We start from the raw sequence: 15,852 nt of genomic DNA, 5'->3' as shown, positions 1-15,852 counted from the left end.
CAACAAACAAGATGAATTACAAAAGTCAACAATATTTGTGTGGCCACCGCCTTCTAAATCAAACTGGGTGCAAGAGGCAGCCTGCACTCTGTGGCGAGCTCCTCCTGGATGATATGTAGATCCATGTAAACACGAGGTGGTCGCTGCAGTTTGTGGGTTGTCCCCGTCACGAGACTCTGCTTTGCCCTCAGGTCCCTGGCCATAGCTGGTCAATATCGCAAAGGCTTTAATCCCAGTGGCCAAAAACAAATCAAACCCTCCTCCTCTAATCAAAACTCTGACCTTCACGTCGTACCAGGTGTTTCATAGTTCAGGGAAACACTGCGATCAATTTGTTGAACCAGACAAACCTCAGTGTTTGTTGTTTGACAGGATGAAGAACTGACAATCTCTGTATCACTCTGCTGTAGCTCACAGTGTACAGCCAGAAAATTACACAGAGCCCAATGACTGAACAACCTCCCATCGTGTATTACTCCACCTCTCCACATAGTGAGGACGCATATGAGTCTATAAACACACAACAACACCCACATACACAAATATGGATTCATATCAAAAAGAAAAACACTACTCAGTCACTAAGTCTTAACTAATGCCCAAACAATTTCCACACACTGTCAGATAAAAAAAATGCTTCTTATCTTCCTGTAAGATTTAACTGTCACCAACCCATTTATCAATGAATCAATGAATCAATCAAATGCCACTCCTCAATATTCAAACTGTATTTATATTGACTGGGCAGAGCTGAAAAACTGATCGGTTCAAAGAAAGGCAATTTTATTTGTATAGCCCATTTTTACAAACGGTTAAAGACAGGCCCCTTGGCTGTGAAGCTCACTCATGCGATGGCTGTTTACCTAAATAGCAAAATGGCAGCTGAAATGAAACTAACATCCCCAAAGCTGCTACTTCCCCCATCCTTGTTATCCAACCAGACTGTGAACGCAGCCACTCCCCGTCGTAAATAAAAACAACATCACTGGCCAAATGTGTTTATTGAACAGACCTCAACAACACCACGTTTAACTTCACTATTACCCTCTCTTACAGCATTGGATCTCTGCTGTGACTTCCCTGCAGATGTCTATATGAATTCCATTTGCAAAACAAATCACAGAATAATCTAAATTTATCTCATGCTCATGTCTTGAGTGTCTAACTCTGTCTGGCACTTTGACAGGACTCACAGCTGCAGATGAAAACCATGTTATTCCGCTCTGATGTGTGATTTAAAGAACTTTGAAGAGCCGTGATGCTGTGTGGACTCACTAACTACAAGTTCCAGTACTCTGAGATATGAAACGCAGATGTTAGCCTGCTGAATTTTCCAGGACTAAATTATCTGCTGTCGAAATGGCTCACATATTGTCAAAACATCGACACACTCTTTGTGATTTTAATTACTTCATTAACCTTGCATCTCATTTGAGGATACGTAGTTGTTATTGCTGTCATTTAGATTCTCTAATCCAGTCACTTCCATTCACTTTTATTTTATAATCCACTACATTCTCAGTTTTCTTGGCTTCAAACGTTGTGATGGTTAAACACCGATTGATCAGCTCTAATATTAACGTGCATTCCCATTATTAGGATTATTAGGAATATTACCAAAATTGACAATACTGTAAAACTTAAGTCCTAAATGCCCAGTGAAGTCAGGCCACTCTTCACCTACCATCATGCTACAGTTTGTCCAAACCACTTCATAGACCGTCATAAGAATTGCAGAAGATTTCAACAGCATCAAAATGCAGGATCATTAAATACTGGCTCAGGCCAATAAGAGAAACTACAGTGATGCCTCTGGTGCCACATCGCCCTCTGCTGGCGACCCCACTACCCTGCATGTGTCTGTGTGTGTGCGTGTGCATGTGTGTGTGTACGTCCTCCTGCAGTCAAACATCTGGCATTCAGAACAAGCCACTGACCCAGACCACAACCCAGGAATAAGCCGAGCCACTCCAGTCTATGGCTGCCGAGGAATCTGTCAGTCAGCAACATTTCAGAGTAAAGTCTTGTCTACTGAAGATCACGTCCATGTGCTCAGTGGCAGGGAGAGAAAATTAACTGCGCAACACCGTCCCATAGGATGAGGCAGAGATCCTTTTTGATTTTATAGTAAAGCAAACGCAGAGGTCATGGTTAAGGACACACTGCATGCTAGCAGGTAATATATTCCTTGTTGAATGACTGCACTCCTTAGAAGTACAAGAAAGAGCTGACTAAGCTCAAGTCTCAAATTGAGAGCTTTTACTTGGAGGGAAAAATGTTCCAGACAGCTTTCTTCCTGAACTTCCTGCAAATCTCGAGTTGGCACATCAAGCTGCTCGTAAGCAAATCCTGCCTTTTGCCTTCTCCCCCCCCAAATTTTGATATACTCTTCTTTTTGTACTGTGGATATCCCTGCCAAACCAAAAAAAAAAAAAGTCTCACCAAAACATTTAGTAGCAATTATGAGAAAACCAAAAGGAGAACAAAGATTCCACTTCACTTTGACTGCACACAAATTCCATGTTTCTTCTCGTGCATATTTCTCTGTTGCAGTTGCCTTTACTCAGTTGCATGGAGACTATGGTGCCAACCGGCCATGGTAAGTTATGCACAACACAAACACCCACTCCATATTTGGATGTTTCAAGTTATAAATGAGTGGTATCCAGACACCACAGATGATAGATGTTGTTGAAAACACACAGCACATCCCCGCACCACACAACAAACGGTGACTCTGAACATGCCTTATCACTGAGTATGTGTGTCTTATAAATCAATGCATGCAAATTTTTATTCTAATCCATGGTAATGTCTTCTATATACATTTTTATAATCTGCCTATCTGGATTTCACCACTATTTATCATTAATGTTTGTTGATTTATGGTGGAGTGGGTCATGGGCACTCGACAGTTTGAAATGCCATAAACGCAGAAATCCCAAAATGTGAAATCTTTTTCATACCTGCTTTTCTTTTCTGTCTGCCAGAAGTCTGTCCATCTTCAACTGCACATTCTGTTATGTTTTTGTTAAATAAATGTATCACCTTGACAGCCTTGTAAGCATCAGAGCACACGTGTCTCTTTATACTTCCTTGAATGAAATAATATTTTTACACTGCACTCGTCAGGTGGAACTGATTACGTTAATGTCGGCTCCTGGCAACGCAGCAATTGGTGACGTTATTAGTTACACCTGTGTTTGACAACTCCAAGTGAAAAGTGTTTAGCTTCACATTGTATTTCAGCCCTGGTCGTGTTGCAACAGCAGGAAACTGGTGGTCACCTCCTCGTTCACGTCTTCGTATCAAAGGTTACCTAGGGTGTTTCAAGACCTTGGCAAACAATGATTCATTTCATACAAAGGTTAATCAAGCCTCGTCGAACAACAAAGCAGAGCGTGATCGCTCACAGCCGCAGTAGGAACTTTAAGCTCACCGTGGAGAAGTCGGTTTCCTCCGCTGTATCATTTTCTTCCTCCCCTGCAGCAATTACAGTGTCTTCAGACTTAATGACATCCACCTCTGGAGAAATACACACAACACAATGCAATCAGTCCAAAGGCAAATCCTCCAAATACAGGAATCAATAACAACTGTTTTGATGTGAAAGGAACTGAGGCTTGCCTATCCTCACTGCAGATCCACTGATGGGTTAAGACTCTGTACAATAATGATGCAGCAAGTTGTGTATAGGGTTATTATTACTATTAAAACTTTCCTAAAAGGAAAATTTGCCATGGGGAAAATAACCATTAAAATGTAAATTAATTTATCATTCTCTGATTAGAAAAACAGAATGCAAATGGTCCAGTGATGGTATTATACAATTATTTGGGTGGATTAAAAGTTTGCTTCTATATAATTCGATGAAATTAAAAGTGAAGAATGACTTTCGACTTTGTTTTGTTTTTAAGCCTCCTCTAGAATCAAAGTGAATATTCACTTCTTTATACCCAAAATATAATACAACAAAAAGTCTGCCTGATGTCACCTCCATGCTAGGCTAATATCAGGCTGTAGATGCGTCCCCTCGTTCATTATTACACCCCCACTCTCTGTGTGACGCACAGCATCAGGCTTGCCCTTGACCTCTCTTTATTTGACTTGGGTCCAGTACAATTATTACTGATGAGTGAAAATTGCAGACAGAGTGCTGGAGAAGAGACAGACTCTGCAGCTCTCACTTCCTGCTCTATACTCACATCAGCTGGCTCCAGTATGTTTGTTCTGGAGGAACCCAGCCTTCTGGCTGTGCGTCTAAGACTCGGTCACATGCACTGGTAATGTGACTGTGCCTGCTGACATATACTGTAGCCAAAGAGTGTGAGTGTGCATGAGGCAGAGCCCAACAGAGAACATATGAATATAAAGGGAAGTGTTGTCAAACTATACATGGCCTGAGGTACCAAAGATATAACTCAGCTCAGTATTTCCTGTTATGTAATATGTCATGTATCCCAGTGTCCCAGCACGATATCTGGCTAAATTAATGGGATTCTGTGACATTTTACGGAGAGACTTTTTTTTTAATAACCTCTTTTCTGACATTACAAAAAGCGAATCCTAAAGAATGCCCGAAAGCTAAATCCTCATTAGAGAGACAATTGGCACAAAAAAAGTAGAAAGACGAAACAAAATGTGTCTTTATAACAGCAATCTATCACAACAGGTTGTCAGACACAAGCCCGCAATACCTGTGAGCACAATTATAATGGCCTACATTGCATTTAGCTTTGTGGAAATGTTGCCATTAATCACCAGACAGGGACTGAATCTGATTCAGCAGATTTGTTTAGAAATAAGACGATGACAAACACATAGCTCTGTGATGTATGTGAGTGCATGGCACAAGAATAAACCTGCAATTGTATTGAAATAAATCAGCTTTTCCCCACCTTGGGTTGCACTGTTGTGGTTTTCTGAGCCTCCATCCACTGAATCAAGACTCTCTGGCTTTTCAGTTGTCTCATTCACAACAGCAGGTTCACTGGATGTTTCAATGTTTGGAAAAGACGACTCTACTTCTCCACTGTCTGAAAGCAGACCGATATTTTGTGATGGAGGTGCATCGATCTGATTCTCCGAGTGTCTTGAGCCTTCATCAGGTGACCTTTCATGTGCTGTCATCTCTAAATTATCCTGTTTCTCCTGCTGGAGCACCAATTGCACTTGTCCACTCTCCTCTGCTGAGACCACCACAGGTTTATCACTGGTCTCTAATGACTGACAGTCATCTCCAGCTGTACCAGTCACTTCAGACTCTTCTGCAACAAAGTGGCCGGGTTCAGTTAACACTGTACTGGTGGTGACCTCTGATGCTGAATGCTCAGGCTCCGCATTCAGGTCAGAGCCGTTGGCCTCTCCGTTTTTACTTTCATCCATATTCACAGTTGGAGAGTCCTCGTTCTCTGACAACGCTGAACCTAACAACAGATCCTCTTTGGAGAGTTCTGGGACAAGTTTCTCTCCTGCCCCCTCGGGATTCAAAGCCTCCATTGTTTGAGGGCTGGGTGGCAGTTGTGATTCAGGCTCAGTGCCAGTCTGGTCGCAGTCCGTCACTGTCTCTGCACTGACAGTGCCTGGCTCCAAGGGGAGCTCTGCATCCACGGCGGTTGAGTGTTCAACGCTTTCACCGGGGTTCACATCATCCGGTTCCTCCATCACAGATCCCGCTGAAGACATCTCTGCTATCTCCACGCTGCTTCGGTTAAAGCCTGACTCTTCCACGGTGGCGCTGTCCTGAGTGGGATGGTATATTTCTGTCGTGGAGCTTCCAAGGGATCGGAAACTGCCATCGTCATCGCTGGAGAGGCCGTGAGCCACGCAAGAGTCTAGATCAGCATGTCTGGTACCAGAGCTGGGCACGATTTCAGGTGATTGCTCACAGTCGGTTGCTTGATCGGTCCGTGTCTCCTCCAAGGAGCTGTCAGCAGTCTGACAATCCTCTGCGCTGTCGGTTTCGTCCATAGCAAAATGAATGCTCTCGATACAACATCCAGAGGGTTCAGCTATGTCTTCACCACCAAGTTCTTTATCGCTTGCTGCTCCAGTACAATTCCCAGAATGACAACAAGTTTCTGGAGCCCGGCCCTGCTGCTGCTGCTGCTCTGTGCCGTAACCCCTACCAGCTGTTTCCTGGTTTTGTTCCAGGCTGTTTATGTCTGGTGGACGCTCCCCCTTGTGGAGGCCTTCTATCAGGAGACGTGAATAAGCAGGTTCGGGCTCCTCGATTACATCACCGCAGTCTATCAGCGATGGGCTGGGGGTTGATACAAGGTCTGTTAACCCTTCACTCTCTGCCTTATCCTGGTCCAAAGAGGGCTTGTCCAGGCGATCCTCGCTGAGTTTCAGCTCCTCTGCCCTGACAGCCTCCCCTACCTGAGAGCAGTCCTTCATTTCAGAATCATAGTTGTCTGACAGCTCTGAGCCGCTTAAAGACGGAGACTGGCCCATGACTAAAGCCGTCGTGTCTCCACTGGTCGTTATTAGCTCTGTTGACTCTGTGCCGGCATCCTCGTCCCTCCTCCTGGCTGTGCTGTCCTCTTCTTCCTGCTCACATCTGTCCTCTCCCTTTGTGGCCTCCTGTCCTTCCCGGATCACAGCCTCTCCTCTATCAGTTTCCTCTGCCTGTTTACCGCAGCCTGCTGCTGGTGTGGTTCCCACAGTGAGCTTTGCCCCTTCTGGCTCACTCCGTGCTCCTTCACTCCTGTCACACAAACTCAAACTCTGGGTGGAAACAACAGGCTGCTCCGTTCCCTCCTCCTCTGTTTGGCAGTAATCTCTCCCAGTGTTTGAACTGAGACACACCCGCTCCTCTGGGGAGCTGAGGCCGTGCTCCTGGGGGCGTACTTCTAATGTTGGAGCGCTCACAGACAAACTCCAGTCTTTCTCCGCATTCCCAGGTTCACCATGTCCACAGCCGGCGACGGCGCTTTCCACTGTGCAGTTTTCTACCCCGCTGCCTTCGGTTGTTGTATCCGAGCACTCTGACGCTGTAGCAGGCTGCTCCGCGCAGGTTATCTCTGTTTTGACACCATCACAACATTCAGCAGCTGTGTGCAGACACTCAACCTGCAGCTCCAGTTCAGAAACTCCCTGCGGAATATAGAAGAGGAGGAGGAGAGACGTTAGTTTTTGTTTTTTTTTCCCCCTCAGAGAAACCAACAGAGCTGCTATCTACTTCTTATCAATCGCCAACTCAGTGATTACACAAGGTGTTCCACCAGTTATACAAACTTTGAAGGTTAAAAAAATGAGGGCAGAGAAAAGACAAACAATGTCCAACAATGTTCAGTGGCAGTCCAGGCCCTGCTTCCAGCCAACCCGGGTAGAGATATCGTGCTAAATGGGCAGGGTGGAGTGACTCACCTTGGCATGGAGATGGCATATCAAGTGCAGCAGCTGCTCCACACTCCTCTGAAGGGTCGGAGGTTCACGCCCAGGGTGGATTCTCAGTGTCAGGGTGTGCGTGTTCAGCCTGGGGAGGTGGCAAATTACTCGGGCATCTGTAGAGACCAGGTGGACACTCTCAGCGCCTTCGTCCGTCTCTGTGTCCATGTCGGCCCTGTCGAGAAATAAACACTTAGATCATTCTGAGCCTATAGCACGATTGGCTAATAGAACACAGAAACTCCTTTTCAGGGAAGGTTTCAACTGTGATGTCAGCTGCATTCTCCACACTCACACTTTTTCCTCCATAACCCCACGTGCTTGTGTGTGTGTGTGTTTTTTTTCTCACAGAATAGGAAAGGGCAACCAGTCCAGTGCTGTGGTGCCTTTTAGCAAGTAATAAAACAACCTACAGAGATACTGTCAGGTAATTACGCAGCTAGTAAATGTTAAAAAGTTCCAGACGAGTCAGAAAAGAAGCAAAAAGGAAAAAAGTGACTTCCCTGTGGTAGAATGCACCCGGTGATAGCACACATAAAGACCACTCCTTGTCGATAAGCTTTCCAAGAGAAGTTCACTCCCCCTGCTGCCTTTGCGGGTGTAGAGAAGGTAAAAGTATGTGCAGTGTTTTTCTTCATAAAGATAGTGCTAAAGAGGAGACACCTAAAATGTTTGCGTAATCCTGGGTGGATTGCTTTAGCTGAGAGGCCCAGCAGCTGAGGTCACCAGCCAGGCTGAGAGTGACTTCACTATTTTCGAAGAGGGAAATGCAATTACCGACACATAAAGAGAGAGAGCTGTAAGTTGTAAAGCAACTCCAGGCAATAAGCAAGCTCACTAAGTGGTAGTTGTCTTTCAGCTTGTGGCATCTTCATTTAGTAAGCGAAAACTATTCTTCAGCAGATAAGTGGAACGCTTAGAAGACATAAAAGGGGTCTATTTCCACTTTAAGCTGTGTCTCAGTTCATTTACCAAAATAGCATTTTTTTCCCCCGTGTAGTTTAATGTTTCACTCTAAAAGGATGAGAGGCATTTGACCTCAACAGTCAGTCAGAAAGAGGGCGTTGCTAAGGATTATACCTGACAACTACAAACAAAACACATACATCTATTTGCCATTACACTCGACACTAGACAATGCTGCAGTATGTTTGGCTGACAGTAACAGATAGTAAGATGTTTGTAGGGAGGTGCTTCGATAGGTCAGGAGACGTACAAGTCGTAACCCACAGCTTTTGTGTTGTGGAATAGTTTCCCATCCTTCTGGATTCCTCGGAACGATCCCGGCAGCCCACACCGTTTCAATTTGCCCTCAACTATCCGACTGCGGCCCAGAGTGCTAAGCTTTCATCTGCAGTGTGGCTTTGTAGTGATGTTCTTTAGATACCTCCATTGTTCCATCACGACAACAGACAAACAGTGTTGCCTGAAAGGGCTCTGGAGGAACCACGCTATCTAGCCTCTGTTATTGACATGAGGCTGTTTGTAGGGTGGAAAGGGCAATGTTCTCTGAAATTGTAAGAGTATCACTGTCAAGCACAGTGGAAACAGTTTAGAGGTAATCTTTACACCTGAAACAAACTAAATCCGATGTGATAAATCCTACCAACAAGACTGGGAGCAGCGCGTTTTCGAAAAACAAAGATTAACCATTTATGATTTCAAAACATTTCAGTATTTTTTTATTTTTTTTTGCATGTTACATGTAAGTTTGGTCCTTACTTTGTGAGGAGCTCATGGAGACACTCGTGTCCCCGTGAAGCAGCAATGGCGGCTGGGGTGTGGCCTTGTCTGTTGGCCAGTCGCAGGGCCTCTTTCGCTCCAGACTGCCGCAACAAGAAGTGCGTTACCCGAAGCAGACCCCGCCGAGCCGAGAAGTGCAGCAGAGTCTCCTGAGGATTCAGGTCTGCGGAAAAGACAGAGGATGACAGGTACTGTAAGGCAGGAGGAAAAAAGAATACATGAAATCAAGAACATGAGCAACAGAGAAAGAAGCAGAGAGAGACTGAAGGGTGGGGTGGTCCAGTTTGCAGCATCGTAGCTGACATACCACCACTCGCAGCAACTTGGCAACACAGCAGTGTTAAATTAAACAGGCACAGGAACAACCTTCACACATTGATAAAACAACAGCTTGCCTCTGTCTGTCTTTAACAATGGACCAACACTGTCATTTCTGGGTAAGAGCCCACATGTCAACTGACAGCAATACACAATATGTCGAGTTTTTCCGTTTCACGGTTCAGGACAGTGTGGAGAAACCTCTGAAGCAGCATCTAACACCTGATAATAAAACAAACAAATCACAGCAACAACAACAACAACATTGATGTATTTGATGACATCAAACTAGACCATTTTATTTTACAAGAGGTGAGCCACACTCACTAGACTGAACTCTCAGTTTTAATTAAAGCCCATTAATGGCCTCATTTATCAGTCGGACTTCTAATAACACCATCAAACACTGAATTCCTTCCTTTATATGTCCACAAAGACAGTAATGGAGATTCATGGACACACACACCCAAACACAAACACACACTCTCTTTCTGCCAAAGCGACATTTTGCCAGCAAAGCTCCCATTCGTATTAAAGCCAGCCTGAATGGGCGTTGGTTATTCCACCCCCCCAATCCTCCACTGAATCTGTGTTTTGTTTATGTGAGTTGTGCAATTTTTTCTGTTAATATTAGCATCTTTTACTACCTGACTACTTACAAATATATTGTCAATTTAAAAGGGTGTTCTGAGATAAAGGGCACTAAAGCGTGTGGAGTGAGCCAGGCTCAGTTGATGGTGATTTCACAATGAAAAGTGGAACATACAGATCATTAGAGAGCAATAAAAACCTTAATAAGCTAAAACTCTAGCCTGCTCAGCAACCCAGATGTGATGAAATGCAGAGTCAGTACACTGCACATAAAATGCTCATGTTTATCAAAGCAGCTGGTCTGTGGTTATTTTCACACAGCAGAAATTACAGGACTGAGAAAGAGAAAAGAATTACGACACGGCTGCTGTGCCTCTTCACAGTTATTTATTAAAAACATTTTGTTTTACTCTTTAGTTTTCATTTGTCACTGTTAGCAGAGGGGGTTTTCTTCAGTGTACATACAAAAAAACTGACATTTATTTGAGAACACAGGGAAAATTCTGGGTTTTCCCACTGAGAGAGGAGCTTTTATGTGATCTATTCAAGGACTTTTTAACTGTTCTTTGTGCAGATCTCACGAGTAAGATGTGATCATTTATATTTATTTATAAGGCCGTATAAACAACAACAAAACATCTTTTTTTTAGTTTGTGTGTTCTGCCCCAAAATAGTCATTAGGCAACATTTACAATGCTGGTTGTGTCTGCTGATGAGAGGTTTCACTCCATTTACTGTGGGACCAGCCTGTACCAGACTGCCCTGATGAACCTCTAGCTAATTGGTCAAATTTAATGCTCCACTTAGCCAAGCTATGCCGGACTGGAATGTGAGGTGCCAAACAGCAGCAGGAAATGCTTCACTGCTGGGTTTGATGGCAGTTCCTTAAAACTGACTGGCATAACCCCCATGACATTTTCCTACAATGGCATCTGGGAGGCTAATCTGGGAAATACATGTAATTACATACAGTGACTTGTTGCAATACAGCAACCACCAACATAAAGTGGCTTAACACTGGGAACACAATGCCTTTGTTGCATGATTGTAGCTGCTGATGTCGCTGACCTGTTGTGGAGAAGCACTCTCTGTTTCCTCAGTTTGCAAGCTTCTCTAATGCTAGATATCTTTCCATTCCAAATGACTTTCCGGTTTATTCATGACAGAAATTATCATTAAAATGCCAATGCCTCCACATGGCACTGCTAAAATGTTTTTTTATACATATACACATATATTTCATGTCTGTATCATATGAAGGTTCAGCATAATACATAACTCAAGTAGAAGTGGTGTCAGTTTTGCTTAATATTGCTGGGAGAATGCCAATATGAGACCAACAGGTCTTTTCTATGCCTAATGTTGTTGTGACATGAGGACTGTATGTAAAAAATAAAACCAGAGGCCAGCTCTCTGCATCAAAGTAACAACTAACCTGTTAAAATGTGTGCCCCCCCCCCTCAAGTCACACTTCCACTGTCCCTGGTGTGGATGGATTAATGGTTCCAGGCCCAACGGTGTGTTAAACCATAAGTCACCATAATAGCTTGACCACAACTAGCTGTTGTCCAACTCTAATTAGTAAATCATTCATGTTATCAGCCAATTAACCTCTTATCTTTTGCTTGAAGATTGAATTGGCATAATTATAATAACTTTTGGATGGACTGCCTTGAAATCACACATACTCACTTGAGGATAAATGATAATCTTATCACCTAACCTTTCATCTGGCATGACCACAATTTTAATTAGTCCAATACTTTGCATGAAATACCTGAAAAGATTAATGGGATTCAGATGCAGCTGTGATTTATAATTATTTGCATTAGCATGCTAGTCGGCTAAAATAACAAGTTAAACATAGCACAAATTATACCTACCTTACATTACTATTAAACTGAAGCTCAAGCCCAGTACTTTTATATACTTTTTTTTAAATCATATAATCAATTAATTAGATTTGATTTAGTTTCAACAATTTAAATGCATAATAGACATGCTCCACAACAACCCCCACAATAGTATTCAATGACAAACCAAAAGCTACAGCTAATTTGTGAATGAATGCTGTGAGTTTGTTAGTGAATTGCGTGTGTGTCATATATTTCCAATAACACGGACAGTTCCTCCAAGAGAAGTGAATTTCTCAGAGGACAATAAATGGCTGGCTATGGTGAGATCAGTGACTGCTGCGTACCCACAGCGTAAAGGATGACTGAGATAAACCACCGTCACCTCCACCTGTAGTCTGCGGCTATCCATCATCTGACAGATCTGATAAATGGAGAGCAGAATTGCACTCCTCTTCCTCCCCACAGTTCACTGCAGTTGAGCGTCTTGTATTGAAGCGCTGACATATTGTGGAGCACAGCCTATTAGAGCACACATCACTCACCGCAGCTGGAAGCCGCCTTCCACATCAACAACATGACAACAGACTTCAGCCCAAAGGAGCCTCTGTGTGTGTGTGTGTGTGTGTGTGTGTGTGTGTGTGTGTGTGTGTGTGTGTGTGTGTGTGTGTGTGTGTGTGTGTGTGTGTGTGTGTGTGTGTGTGTGTGTGTGTGTGTGTGTGTGTGTGTGTGTGTGTGTGTGTGTGTGTGAAAATTTGATTTGATGAGTTTTCTTTCCAGGCTCAAAAATAATATTAAATAAACAAGTGTGTAGACTTTCAATCTTCACCATACACTGACTCAATTTTCTTGGCTCATTTTTTTGTCATTTAAAAAACTAAAATCCTGCTGGTTGTGCTGGTCTGGTCTAATATCCAAGTCTGAATTAAACCATAAGCTATTACCTTAACAATAGCCACAGGCAGCAGGAAAGATCTAACTACTCCCAAAAGTCTTGTTTATGCTGCTTCACAGAGGGCAATTACCTTGCAGAATTTATCAGCCCCATCAGCTCATTTGGCTTCCTTTAGCAGATTAAAGTCATCAGAGTCAGTGGCTGAAAAAAATCAGTACTTTAATTTTAATAATAAAATATGTTTGTTTGGATTGACATGGCTCCTTCTCACAACACAAACTGCTGTTTGGTAGCAGCACCAGGCTCTGCTCATACTAATGCCAGAGTCAGATCAAAGCCCAACAGAGACATGTTCATGTCCATCTGTGAGTATGAACAACACTGATATATGCACAGCCTCTGCTATTTCCACTAAGCATCAAGTTCATCAACTAGTCAGAGTGAGTGAAAAAACCTTTATATTCTGGTTGTGTCCTCAAAAATGCTATGATTGGCTTGTGTTTTTTCCTCTTTTTGGTCATTGCTCCAACTAAAGGGGTTAATAGAGGTCCTGCTGTAGAAACCTACAGTGTTGCTTTCGATTGAACAATAAACCTGCAGCTGTGCTGATATCACCACTACAACACTGCATGGATGCATCGTACGTGATCGGGCCATATTGTGCTTTAATTATTTAATTTAATTTACTTAGAGATAGGAGACTATTCCTGTGCAATTGCCTTGTTTACATGTTTTCATTCAGGGTGATACGGAGAGAAGGGATCGCAGCAAGGAGTCGTTCTGCAGCGGAAATCATTTTTGCATGATGTGTTATTGAAAAGGAGCCGATAATCTCCGCCGGCTCCCGTGGGGGAAAACAATCATTGTGCTGTCCATGTGGCATCTCCATCACAGGGGTCACAACCATGCAGCTGCGCCTACAGCAGCTACTGTAGGCACTGACGACGATACATTGTTCGATGAGGTTGTTATATTGTACAGCGTATCAAACTAAGCACCTACTGTTATTATTATCATCATTTAAGGATTTCATTTTTAGCCCCTTATTTTAAGTCAAGATATATGTCTCGGAGATCCAGTACAAGAATGTTACTGATAATATAATGATCAAATACCATTAAAATAAAGGTTATAGTATGCAGACTTAAATGTTGTGTGTTGTTATGTTAACTGACTAAATTTCCACCTTTACAGTAACATTTACCATCAGAGTCTGATGATTTAAATAAAGTCAGTGAGTAATTCCTGCTGGATTTAGTCACCTTACTTCACACAGCACTTTCTCATCCAAACTGTGAAAGTCAAAGACAAAGACTGGGTCTTGTGTTTTGAAGCTACATATCAATCACACAGACTACCTTTAAGTATTGGAGGACGCGACAGTCAACCGTGATTATCCTCCTAAACATCAGTGTTTCTACTGTCAGCGCAAAATGTCCTCGCTTCGAGCATGCAACGCAAAAATCAATCACCTGAGTCGTCTGTAAAGCTAAATGCTTAACAGGAGCCATGTCCATGGACACACATGCAGACAGACTATGGGGACAGTAAACTGGAAGTCGTGTGCCAATAACATCCACCTCCTGCAGAAATCTACAGCACTGTCTCATTGTGTTGACCTGTAATTGTGGCACGGCTTTGAAAACAGATTGCTGCAAGAGCTCAGTCTTCCTAATTTCATTGACAAATGTCACCACTTTAGACGATATGTGGCACACTGACAAACACACAAACAGAGGCGCCCTGTGTGTCATTATGTGTGGCACAACTATAATTTGTCAACATGCCTCTGCATCAGTGCAGACACATGTAGCGTGACTCTTGTACATTTTCCTGTGTGAGGAAATGACATGTTCCAGTGAGCCAACTGCCCCTCAGTCTCACCGGTGCTGTTGATTAGTTTGTTTCCCAGAAGGCTCCATCCTGGAGGCAGTGCAAGGTGGTGGAGGGCCAGTGCCAGACTCTCATCCAGACGCTCACACTCCTGCAGAGGAATCTGACACTCATCCAGCAGCAGCGCCCCGTCGAGGCCGTCGGCCCGGCCCGCTGTGCTCACCTGTGTGGAGGGTGATTACAAAGATGAGTCAAGTTTTACAGAGGAGGAGCTGAGGCTTAGTCTACTGGAAGCACTCGTTTTAAGATGCTCAGCATAAGAGCATTAACCAAACGCATAAAATGTGCGATGTAAATGGAGGAAGACATATCCATGGGTGTGTATCAGCACTAAGCTCAATTTGGACCTACGCTGTGTTGACGAAAACACAGATTTAAAAATTGGAAAATGTTCTATGAGAAGATTTAGGTTTGAGCGCTGAGGACACACCTTTTATCTTTTCCTTACTGACAAAACAAACTCAATATTAAATGTCTATGGGATGAGAAACTGTGCTGAGAAGATTTCATTAATTAAATACTAAGGACTGTGAGACATCAGGCCTTGTCAGGGAAGAACACTGACACGGTAATCTTTTTTGTTTTATTATCAGTCTGCCCACATTGCTCTTTCACTTGTTACCATTGGTAACCACTTTTCTCCTGCTCTATGATTAGCCTCCATTTTTGGGGATAATTCTACAGCTGAGAAATTAAAAAATGGAAATGACTCATCCTCCTGTCACTCACCAGAAACTGGGCCATGTCAAAAGCCAAATCTTGGACGAAGCTGAATCGATGCTCAGCCAGCGGAGCCACGCGGCCTAGACAGGGTCTCAGGTCCTCGGGGGCATCAGGGTCCTCAGGGACGCCCCGGCTTACAGAACACAAGGTGACCAGCACCGCCTCACAGCAGTCATGAGCTGCAAGACAAGAAGAAAGGGGGAAGGGAGAGAAGGAAATGAGATATGTAAATAAACAACAAATAAGTTAGTTATAGTCTTTCTGTGTTTATGACTAAGCCCATGAATTAATTATTGAATTAGTCTTTGACATAAGCTGTTTTCAGAGTGAGTTGTAGAAAGCATAAAAACAATGATGGAGAAATCAATAAGCAACGTAAGAAATGTGATATTAATGTGATGTTAATATGTTAAAATTCCTTCTTTCACCCAAACTTTCATACTC

The 15,852-nt window shown here is 43.3% G+C and overlaps 1 protein-coding gene across 4 annotated transcripts in view; it reads right to left on the bottom strand.

Annotated features, from left to right (window-relative positions):
* The window catches only part of akap13 (A-kinase anchoring protein 13), a 94,832-nt gene that overhangs the window by 54,589 nt on the left and 24,391 nt on the right, over nt 1–15,852 (bottom strand). For all 4 annotated transcript variants that reach the window (XM_083999935.1, XM_083999936.1, XM_083999937.1 and 1 more), the window contains exons 4-9: nt 15,415–15,587; nt 14,677–14,848; nt 9,115–9,298; nt 7,372–7,567; nt 4,899–7,098; nt 3,440–3,525 (exon numbers count right to left, since the gene is read on the bottom strand). In XM_083999935.1, coding sequence (XP_083856061.1) covers nt 3,440–3,525; nt 4,899–7,098; nt 7,372–7,567; nt 9,115–9,298; nt 14,677–14,848; nt 15,415–15,587 — 3,011 coding nt within the window. The remainder of the gene's footprint in view (nt 1–3,439; nt 3,526–4,898; nt 7,099–7,371; nt 7,568–9,114; nt 9,299–14,676; nt 14,849–15,414; nt 15,588–15,852) is intronic.

This window comes from Trachurus trachurus (assembly GCF_905171665.1).
Source record: "Trachurus trachurus genome assembly, chromosome: 3".
Classification (NCBI taxonomy): Eukaryota; Metazoa; Chordata; class Actinopteri; order Carangiformes; family Carangidae; genus Trachurus; species Trachurus trachurus.
The sequence above is the reverse complement of the archived record's forward strand: the minus strand, read 5'-3'. Positions and strand labels throughout refer to the sequence as shown.